At 51.4% G+C, this 11,611-nt stretch overlaps 1 protein-coding gene across 1 annotated transcript in view; it reads left to right on the plus strand.

The window, feature by feature from the left end:
- GRK1 (G protein-coupled receptor kinase 1) overlaps positions 1-2,837 on the plus strand; it is a 16,771-nt gene extending 13,934 nt beyond the window's left edge. Inside the window, exons 6-7 of the mRNA XM_032246325.1 lie at positions 335-536; positions 2,238-2,837. Coding sequence (XP_032102216.1) covers positions 335-536; positions 2,238-2,533 — 498 coding nt within the window. The 3' untranslated portion in view covers positions 2,534-2,837. The remainder of the gene's footprint in view (positions 1-334; positions 537-2,237) is intronic.
- Positions 2,838-11,611: the final 8,774 nt, after the last annotated feature.

Genomic DNA, 11,611 nt, shown 5'->3' on the forward strand with positions numbered 1-11,611 from the left:
CGTGGGAGGAGCTGTGGGGAAGGACACGTGGCCTCCCGGGTCCCCCACCCGCGTGGGAGGAGCTGTGGGGAGGGGCACGGGGCCTCCCGGGTCCCCCACCCGCGTGGGAGGAGCTGTGGGGAAGGACACGAGGCCTCCCGGGTCCCCCACCCGCGTGGGAGGAGCTGTGGGGAAGCACGGGGGGCCTCCCGGGTCCCCCACCCGCGTGAGAGGAGCTGTGGGGAAGGACACGAGGCCTCCCGGGTCCCCCACCCGCGTGGGAGGAGCTGTGGTCTGGTCTGACCGCCCAAGAGTGGCGGGTCCGGCAGGTCTGAGGTGACGCGTGTCCCTGCAGGTGGAGAACAAGGAGCTGAAGCAGCGGATCCTCGAGGAGCCTGTGAAGTACCCCGACAAGTTCAGCCAGGCCAGCAAGGACTTCTGCGAGGCGCTGCTGGAGAAGGACCCCGAGAAGCGCCTGGGGTTCCAGGACCAGACCTGCGACAGGCTCCGTGCCCACCCCCTCTTCAAGGACATTAACTGGAGGCAGCTGGAGGCCGGTACTGCTGGGCACCTCGGCCCCAGAGAGGGCAGGGGTCTGTGCTGTGTGGCCCTCAGGGGTCTGCCCGGTCCGGCCTGCGAGTCGGCAGGGAGGAGTGCCTGAGACCCCCGAGGCTTCCCCTCTGCCCCCGGCAAGGCCCCCAGTTTTCCACTCATCCTCCTAGCCGCAGGACCAGCCGATGGAGCTGGCATCGGGCTGGAGGGCTCTGGGTGCGATGGGAGGCAGGAAACACACTGGCTGCGCTGCAGCCTCAAGACCCAAACCTTCTGCCACGTGCCCAGTGCTGCAGGGAGCCCGTGATCACATGGAGGCTGGCGGCTCAGGCTGGTGGCCCAGGAGACAGTCACCCACCCACCAGCACGTGCTTGTCAAATTGATGTGCAAGATACTATGTGTGTGTGTGCATGTGTCATGCATGTGCATGCATGTGTGCGTGCATGTGTGTGTGCACATGTGCATGTATGTGTGTGGCTGTGTGCGGGTGTGAATGTGTGTGCATGCATGTATGTACATGTGCATGTGTGTGTGCATGTGTGCATGCGTGAATGCGTGTGCATGCATGCATGTGTGGATGTGTGTGCATGTCTGCATGTGTGTGTGTGCGTGCATGTGTGAGTGTGTGTCCATGTGTGCATGTATGGGTGTGTGCATGTGTGCACGTGTATGTGTGTGTGCGTGCACACGTGTCGGTGTTCGTGCACTAGTGTGTCTGAGACGCAGCCATGCCGTCTAGGACCCTGTGATCAGGTGGAAGGGGTAGGCCACATGCACAGTGTGACTGACTCAGGTGAGGTTAGGACCACGGTGAGTCGGGAGCGGGAGATACTCTGAAAGTGACGTTGCTTCCATACCTCAGGGCTGCAGCAGTGACTGCCAGACAGTGCCCCAGGCAGGCCCAGCGAGGCAACGATGGCTGTGGCCAGGGAACCCAAGGGGGCTCCAAGGGTTACAAGGCAAGGAGGGGCCAGGCCTGCCCCGTAAGGAAGTCTGAGCCACAGAAAGGTTTGAGCCCGGGGTGCTGAGGCTGAGGAGGAGCTGAGAGGAGGAACCACGTGGCAGCCGTGCAGCATTTCCCGGTGCAGGCAGACGGTGCTGAGGCTGCTGCAGAGGCTCTCTGGTGGCCAGCATGGGCCGGCCGGGTCTGGGTCAGTGCACAGAGAGGAGGGGCCCACCCGCCCACTGGGGATGTCTGTGACCCACTCTGCCTGACTGTCAGGGGCTGGGGGTGCGTCAGGGAGGGTTGCTGGTTTGGGAGGGAGCTGCCAACTTCACTGGAGCATGTGCTCGAGTGCCTGGTGTCTGGGGTCTTCAGAGTGGGCAGGGGAAGCCCCAGTGGGGATGGGGTTCCGGGGAAGGGGTGCTGGGGGAGGTGCTGGGAGACTGCTTCTTGACGAGGCTTTACGGGAGCCTCCCGAGGAGGCAAACGTGAGCACTGGCTCCTTTCACAAGAAGCCTCCAAAATGGGCCCTGGGACCTGGGGCTTCTTCCAGCCACTCGTGCCCCAACCACGTGGTCTCAGGGGAACCCAGGGCCTTCCAGGCACACCGGGTTTTCTCTGTCAGCTGCCGAGACACTTCCCCAAGGAAGAGCGGCCCCAGGCCTCTGTGCGTCTCGGAGCTGCAGGGGGAGGCTTTTTGGCTAAACGGTGCTTCCTTCCCCGCACGAGGTGCCTTTCATCTGTGTTTTTTGTCTCCCACAGGGATGCTGATACCCCCTTTCATCCCAGATTCCAAAACTGTCTACGCAAAGGATATTCAGGACGTGGGTGCCTTTTCCACCGTCAAAGGTGTGGCCTTTGACAAAACAGACACAGAATTCTTTCAGGAATTCGCCACTGGCAACTGCCCCATCCCCTGGCAGGAGGAGATGATTGAGACGGGCATCTTCGGCGAGCTGAATGTGTGGCGCTCGGACGGTCAGATGCCAGATGACATGAAGGGCATCTCCAGGGACTCCAGCTCCTCCTCCAAGTCAGGGATGTGTCTGGTTTCCTAGGCGATGCTCCAGAGCCCACGCGGAGGAAAAGGACCTGCAGGGCTCGGTGGGGGCCGCCTGCCTCTGTGGTGCCAGCCTGGGGTCTGCCAGCGAGGGGACACGCAGCTCCCTCCACCCAGGTCCCCATCATGCTGGCTCCTTGCGGCCCAAGGAGGAGAAAGCCTGAATCAACTTGCCAAGCCACCAGACGCCCGCCCTGGTGCTGTGAGCCCCTGACCGAATAGTCCACTCATTCTGCTCCATTTTACTAAGAAGACTTAAGATGCTCTCTGGAGGAAATAAGCCAAAAATCTGCAAACTCTTAGGGAGCCTCCAGCACTGGTGAACGAATGACCGTGTGAGCAGGACGGAGTCTTGGCTTGGGCCTCCTAAGACCTTCACCCTTGGCTTCCCGGAGGGAGCCATGTTCCTCAGAGGGAGGTGCGCTGTGGCCAGGTCAGGGGTTGGTGACCCCTGGCTGCAGCCCTGAGCCCCTCTGGGGAGGGGCAGACCTCGGCCTCCGCCAGGTCTCTCTGTGCAGGCTCCTGCTCCCCAGGGTGAGGAGCGCATCTTCTCACAGATCCCAAGTCGGCCGCACCCCAGGGTTAGGAGGACATCTTCCCACAGATGCCAGCAGAGCTCCAAGCGGGCTGGTTTTATGGAGACTTTCATGTGTCCTGTGGAGGTGCCTCATGCGCCTGGAGACTGTCCTTGGGAAGCAAACCTAGACTGCAGAATAAACCTCCTGGCCTCTGAGCGTCTGATATTTCTGAGACCTGGGGTGTTCGGGAGGAGCGATGGCGTGTCTGGTGCTTCTTGACCGAAATCTGCCCATCCGGGTGCACCTGAGCAGGTCCGGGGAGGCCTGTGGGAAGCTGCCTGCCGGGTGGATTTCCATGCCCACTCTTTCCCCTTCCTGTTTTATTTTCTTTTTTTATTTTGAGATGGAGTCTTGCTCTGTCACCCAGGCTGGAGGGCAGTGACGTGATATCAGCTCACTGCAACCTCTGCCTTCTAGATTCAAGCGATTCTCCTGCCTCAGCCTCCCGAGTAGCTGGGATTACGGGTGCCCCCACCATGCCCAGCTAATTTTTGTATTTTTAGTAGAGACAAGGTTTCACCATGTTGGCCAAGCAGGTCTTGAACTCCTGACCTCAGGTGATCCATCCGCCTCAGCCTCCCAAAGTGCTAGAATTACAGGCGTGAGCCACCACGCCCGGTCCTCCTGTTTCGTTTTCTAGAAGGTTACACATCGATTAGGTAATGGCTGTAAATCTCACTTCACTATATTCTGGAACATTAAGGACTCCGTTTCTGATTTTTTAAACCCATTTAATCTGCCTTGCATTCCCATGACCCTGGATGGGAGAGCAATCTCGTCCGGCATTACTGGGATCAGAGGACTTGGAGGGGCTGTGAACGGTCACAGCGGTGTAGGGTAGCCTGACCCCAGTGCCCAAGAGGAGCCCTGTGGCCCCCCCAGGTCCCCAGCAAGACCCTCTGCCTGTCTAAGGGCTGGTTGCCACACACGATGCAGGACATCCCGACAAATTTGAATTTCAGATAAATGAGGAATCATTTTTTAGCGTAAGTCTATCCCATGCAGTGTTTGGAACAGACTTGTTCTAGAAAATATTTATCATTTTTCTGAAATTCGGATTTAATGGGATGTTCCACAGTTTTCTGTTTGTTAACTGGCCAGGCTGTTTAGCTGATATATTTACCTGTAACATCAGCAGTGGTTCCACTGCACAGGCACACCTGTTGGGATAAAGCCACAGAAGCAGCTTCGTTTTTGGCTTCCGCCGTCTCTTGGGTCAGTCGAGCGGTGGTTTCACCCCTTGATGAAACTCACACTGGCCCCATGTATTCATACAAGGCATTCGAAAACCCTATTGTCACTTTATTTTGAAAAACTTCTAAAGCTTCGTGTCCCATGGAGAAAATACATCACGAATGCTGAGTGAATTATCCTGTAGGGACACGGGTGGTGGGAGGCGGCTGGGTTCCAGAGCTAGGAAACTGCCGGCCCCGCCCAGGGCCCCTGCCTGATGCTCCCCACCCAGGCAGCTGCACGCCTGCCCTGTGAGCAGCACCAGCCTCCCACGGGGCTCAGTGTGTGGGGCCTCATGACTTTCACAGTTCCAAACGCCACAAGCTTCAGTGCCTCCTTCCTGTGGGGCTGCAGTGTCTGATGGTAGAGGTGCATGTGTCTCATGCCCACCTGCCTGCAGGCCAGCCATGCGCTCTGTGGCCAGCCTCAGCCTCCGTGCACACACACACCAATGCACACAGTGATGCACACATGTGCACACGTACACACAGCAATGCACACACACCGATGCACACACAGTGATGCACACACATGCACACATACAGAGCAATGCACACACATGCCAATGAGCATATGTGCACACACACACCCATGCACACACAGCAATGCACACATATACACACATGCACACACACATGCACACAGTGATGCACACAAACACACAGCGATGCACACACACACCGATGCACACACATGCACATGTACACACAGCGATGCACACACACCGATGCACACACATGCACATGTACACACAGAGCAATGCACACACATGCACAGACACCAATGCACACACGTGCACACCCACACTGATGCACACAGACACGCATGTGGCATGCCTTCATTTTCATCTCCACATGGCTGGCAGATGTAAGCACTGTTGGCCAGGGCTGAGTCCCAGGTGTCTGCACTGGCTCACGTGTCCTCCTGGTTACAGTGAGCACCCGGCAGCTTCACCTGCTGCTCACGCTGGCTCAGGGCTGTCCTGTGGGACCTGCCTGCTTTCTTTTTTAGAAGAAGAAAAAAGAAAGAGAGAAAGAAAGAAAAAAATAGAATTAAAAAAAAAATGAAGGAGAGAGAGGAAGAGGAAGAGGGAGAGAGAACGGGAGTGTTGCTTTATTGCCCGGGCTAGAATGCAGTCTAAAAGTGGGTATGCCTATAATTGTGCTTAATAATAGACATGAAAAAAAAATGAGGGAAGAAAATAACTAACAAGCAGCCAACCAATATTTCATTTAAACCTGTAAATAGGTGTGATGTGGTACTGATAAGAGCGTATATTTTGTGTATTTAAAGTGGAGAGTTCTATAAATGTAAATTAAGTCTACTTGTTCTGGATCTGAGTTCAAACCCTGGATATCGTTGTTAATTTTCTGTCTCATTGATCTGTCTAATATTGATGTTGAAGTCTCCCACTATTATTGTGTGGGAGTCTAAGTCTCTTTATAAGTCTCATATATCTGGGTATTCCTGTATTGGGTGCCTATATATTTAGGATCTTTAGCTCTTCTTGTTACATTGATCCTTTTATCATTATGTAATATCCTTCTTTGCTTCTTTTGATCTTTGTTGCTTTAAAGTCTATTTTATCAGAGGCAAAAATTCCAACTCCTGCTTTTTATTTATTTATTTATTTTTGCTCTCCATTTGGTTGGTAAATCTTTCTCCATCCCTTTGTTTTGAGTCTTTGTGTATCCTTGCATGTGAGATGGGTCTGGATGTAGCATACTGATGGGTCTTGGCTTTTTTTGCCTGTCTGTGTCTTTGGATTGGGGGATTTAGTCAATTTAAATTTAGAATTAATAATAATATATGTGAGTTTGATATTACCATTTAATGTTAGCTGGCTGTTTTGCCCATTAGTTGATGCACGTTCTTAATTATGTTGATGTTCTTTATTTTTTGGTATTTTTTAGAAAGGCTGATACTGGTTGCTCCTTTCTATTTGTAGTGGTTCTTTCAGAAGCTCTTGTAAAGCAGGCCTGGTGGTGATGAAATCTCTGAGTACTTGCTTGTTCACAAAAGATTTTATTTTTCCTTCGCTTATGAAGCTTAGTTTGGCTGGATGTAAAATTCTGGGTTGAAAGTTCTTTTCTTTAAGGATGTTGAATATTGGCCCCCACTCTCTTCTGGCTTGTAGGATTTCTGCTGAGAGATCTGCTGTGAGTCTGATGGGCTTCCCTTTGTGGGTAACCTGACCTTTCTCTCTGGCTGCCCTCAGTATTTTCTCCTTCATTTCAACCCTGGTGAATCTGGCGATTATGTGCCTTGAGGTTGGTCTTCTTGAGGAATATCTTTGTGGTGTTCTCTGTATTACCTGGAGTTGAATATTGTCCTGCCTTGGCAGGTTGGGAAAGTTTTCCTGAATAATATCCTGAAGCGTATTTTCCAGCTTGGATTGATTCTCTTCGTCACATTCAGATGCACCTATCAAACGTAGATTAAGTCTTTTCACATAGTCCCATATTTCTTGGAGACTTTGCTCATTCATTTTTATCCTTTTTTCTCTAATCTTGTCTTCTCGTTTTATTTCATTAAGTTGGTCTTTGACCTCTGATATCTTTTCTTCTGTTTGATCAATTTGGCTGTTAAAACTTGTGCATACTTCGCGAAGTTCTCGTGTTTGCTTTTCAATTCCATTAATTCACTTATATTCCTCTCTAAATTGTGTATTCTTGTTAACATTTTGTCAAACCTTTTTTCAAAGTTCTTAGTTTCTTTGCATTGGGTTAGAACAAGTTCTTTTAATTCACTGAAGTTTCTTCTCATCCACCTTTTGAAGCCTGCTTCTGTTAATGGAACACACTCATTCTCCATCAGGCCTTGTTCCGTTGCTGATGAGGAACTGTGATCCACTGTAGAGGGAGAGGCGTTCTGATTTTGGGTATTCTCAGCCTTTTTAGGCTGGTTTCTTCCCTTTGTTATGGATTTATCCATCTGTGGTCTTTATAATTACCATCTTTATAATTGGGTTTCTGAGTGGACGTCCAACTTGTTGATTCCCAGCGCTAAATCTCAGCAACCCACTGCGCTGGCCAAAACAGCGGCGTTAAGATTGATGGTGCTTTTCTGACTCTGCAGCAAGAACCGCTGCACCAAGGCAGCAGCAAAACCGCCCCACTGGCCACAAGAGTCGCGCTGGTGACCCGTGGGGCTCCTCCGCTGGGAATCTCCTGGTGTGTGAGCAACAAAAATTTGTCTGAAAGTGTGGTGTCTTCTCGTTCTCTGCGCTTTCACTGGGAGCTACAATCCCGAGCTGCTAGCGATAGGCCATTTTGGATCTCTCTCTCTGGGAGAGAGATCTCTCTCTGCCTGCTTTCTATCTGCTTCTGGTTGCCTCCACTGGAGGAGAAACAGCTGGACCTGCATGCACCTCTCATGTCCCATGTGCGCTGTGGTGGTGCTGGGCACTCAGTCCACACCTGCCCGATTCAGGGGGCAAATATTTCCTCAAAGGCTTTGCCCTCAAATGACCCAACATTTGTCATAAATCAGATTTATAACATTTTCCATTCTTCCCCACAAAGCTGTTCATCTACGTGCAAGGCCTTGTACAAATCGTCGGATAACGAGGGCCTTGCATAGGACAAGGAGGTGTCAGGGTCAGTGAGAAGAACTAGTGTGAGGCGTGTGGAGGCCTCTGAAGAACTGGGGCCATTATGTGGATACTTTGCAGCCCTGTGTTCATATTCATCTTGATGATGTTCTCGTAATTACAAAAAACAATAAAATTTTCTGATGGGCCTTGAAATGCATCACAAGCCCACGAAGCTGCTGCCTGGATACAATCTTCTGTCTTGTAAGTAAATTAAGAGAAGAAAAGAGAAACAATTCCATCTACATGTCTGTGTGTTCACCCACACATTTACCATTTACAGTGTCTTTTATTTCTCCCTGTAGATTCCAGTTACCTTCTGTGGGGCCAGGGCATGCTGAGCAAGAGGGCCCCAGTCCCAGGTCCTGAGAACACCAGCCCTCTGCCTTCTGAGCCCCTGTGTTAGCACCCTCCATGTGCCTCCCTGGGCACCTGCTTCTTTCATTCCAGCTGCAGGATTTCAGCCTGGGGGATTTCCCTTTAGTGTTTCTTGTATAATATTCTTGTCTACTGGAAATAGATTCTCTCAGTTGTTGTCTATTTTGGAATTTCTTCATTTGCCTTCATTTCTGAAGGATAGTTCAGCTGGGTACTTGTTCCTTACTTAACAGCTCTGAGACACTGTGGCATTGAATCTGTGGTTCCCCTGCCTCCAGTGCCCTTCGTTTCTGAAGGATAGTTTAGCTGGGTATTGTATGCTTACTTGACAGCTCTGAGAGATCTCAGCACTGAACCCGTGGTTCCCTGCCTATGATGTCGTTAGTTTCTGAGTGGAAGTTGGCAATCAGTCATCCTGCCACTCCTCAGCTGAATGAGTGGGTTTCTCTTGCTATTTGCAAGATTTTTTTTCTCCATCTCAGCCTTCACAGTTTGATGCAAAGTGGGCTAGGTGTGGATCTACTTTATCCTACTTGGGATTACAATATCTGCTGATAATGAAAGCCGATTATAATTTTCATTGCAGCTATTTCTTTTTTTCCTACTTCAAAAATCTTTTACTTTTAAAAGCAACAACAACAACAACAAAAAGACCATGTCCATAGTCTAGATACAATCATATACATTAAAATAAATCATTCTCTGAAATAGAATATTAACATTCTCCACATAATTGACATTTTTCTCTAATGACTATACTGCTATACTGGCATTTTTTAATAGTGTGTTATGTTAAAGCTTTCTTTTTGCCGACATTGTAAATTTAACCAGCATGAGCTAATTAATGACCTCAATTTAATATTCCTTTCGTTCCACATTTTAACTACCCATCCAGTTTTCAGAGTTAATTCCTAGGCTTTAAGACCTCTTAGAATTTAAAGAATATTTTTCTTGGCAGCACTGGGATTGTTTACCTATTTATTCTAATCATCTGCTTTCTCTAGTAACACTTCTATATCACATTCATGCAGTTTGTGCTTTTGGAATTTGAAGAAAAAGCTTCCGAATTACAAAAAAATGTGATTTTGTGAGGCTATTTCAAAATTGTGATGAATTGTCAGTTACAGAGGCTGAGCTGTCATGGCAGCAGCTAAGATGTGATTCAGGGGCACCTCTGCTAAATATCAGGCAAACACGAGGTCAGAGACTTGGGGCTGCAGTGGCCCCCAGCACCCTGCCTTCTCACCACCCTGACATTGCACTTCAGGGCAGCCGGACGCCCTGGGCAGAAGCCCCCCGGGATGGGATGGGGTGGTGAGGCCTGGGGAAGCTGTGACACCAGCCCACAGTCTCTCCAGAACCAGTTGACAGGGCGGCTGGGAAGAGGGGGTTCTTTAGACGAAAGCAATCTGGAGAAAAGAAGGGGCAGACTCTTGCTGTGGCCCCTCCCGGGAGGGCCAGGGCTTCCCAGGAGAGGCCATGGGGCTCAGTGTGGATGCTGCTACGGGGCCAGCTGGCGTCTGGGGGGCCATGCCTGAGACGTTCTTGCGGGACATTTGGGGCCAGGTCTGATCATCGGACATAGGCTGCAGGTCAGCACTTCTTATTTTATTCCTTCACTCAACTATTTATTATGACATTGTCACAGTGGTGGTTCTTTCTTTCTTTCTGTCTGCAGTCATGGGTTTGCTGAGTGTGTGATTACCTCAGCATGAGCTCCACCACAGTGAGTCCTGGAAACACTGTGCCATCTCTGGGGCCCATTGTGTTTTGTTTTAGAATGGGTCTTGGCCCCCTCTGTGAGTGTTTAGGCACCTGAACAGGCCTCAATTGCAAATAAAACAGATTACAGGCGTTATGCCAGTCAATGGAAGAGCAGTTTTGAAAGAAAGCCTCAATTTCATAACATGAAATTAAAAATAAATATGAGCTTGACTTTGGGTTCTATCGAGGCAATTTAAAATGAAGATGGGAAGGTTTGATTTGATTTTTAAAGAACCAAACCCAATCCCCCAATTACGGTAGTGAAATGTTCTTCCAAGTTCAACCTTTTCATTTCCGAGGCAAATGGGCTGAAGGCTGAATGTTACCAAGGGCGCGGCGTCGTTCTGGGGTTTGAGGACTACAGTCTGAAGTGCGATGAACCTGGGGTTCTCCCGCTGGCCTGGGTGGGATGGCTCGGGGAGCCTCAGCTCTGGGGGTTCTCCTGCTGGCCTTGTGGAGGCAACTGGCTGAGCCTCAGCTCTTGTCCCGTCATGTGGTTCCCGGGAATCCCGCAGCCACCGGGGCTGGGCTGTGGGTATCCGATACGCATGGTGTGCTTGGAGGCCATCTGTCCAGCGGGTCTGGTTTCACAGCTGCAAAGGCACGGCTCTCTCCCTTCAGTGGGGTGATGCCGAGGCTGCTGTGCTCTGCACTTGAGAGAAATTTCACCTAGGACAGGACGCACTGGATGAGCCGCCGTTGCCCAGTCCAAGGCTGGGGGCGGGGTGGGGCTTCAGGTTTCCCGTGGGGTGTAATTCTGTCTTTCCTGCCAAGAGCCCTGGAGCGGTCCCGGGTCACACGGTGACAGAGGCCTTCTGGCAAAGCCCAAGGGGTGTTCTCAATTTTGAAAAATTCATGTCTCTGAGGGCACCTCCTGTCTCCTTCCTGCCGTCACCCCACAGCCTGCAGACAGGCGGGGCGGTCCCTCCTGCTCCCTCACAGCTCGGCTTACATTATTCATCCCCTGCTCGATTTAATGGGATATTTGGTTACAGGAAGGGTCATGTTTTGCTACCAGTGCTACTGATCCCTGAGAGCTGAGAGCCAGGACACACGCACGCACGGGTGCCTCCGTGGTGACTCCCGCCTGTGCTGGGGCCAGGATGCCGTGGCTCTGAACAAACGGAGGGACCGGGCTCCCCGGTTCATGGAATTGCCACCTCCATAGAGCCACGTCATTGTCTGAGTCTTGTTGACGCAGCTGCCCAGGCCAACAGTTATTCCCAGCAGTCGGGCCCCCGTGGGTCCCGTGGGTGTCCTGTGTCCTATTGTCCAGGCAGGGGCCGTGGTGGGCACAGGCAGGAGAGGACCAGGCGTCCCCGTGGCCCTAGCCTGGCAGGTGCTGGTCAGGGTTTGGGAGTTTGGCAGGTAGGGTCTTCCTGCGGCCTTTGTTCAGGGAGTGCCTTGTCCGAGGAAGGAAGAACTGGGGCGAAGGTCCCTGCCCTCAAGGAGCTTCTTTTGAACTCAGTAGTGCCATGGCCACCTCCACCCCCAGTTCCTGCGGCCCCTCTTTCATGCAAAAAAGTCACAG

This window comes from Sapajus apella, unplaced genomic scaffold (assembly GCF_009761245.1).
Source record: "Sapajus apella isolate SASKATOON/1434 unplaced genomic scaffold, GSC_monkey_1.0 scaffold60, whole genome shotgun sequence".
NCBI lineage: Eukaryota > Metazoa > Chordata > Mammalia > Primates > Cebidae > Sapajus > Sapajus apella.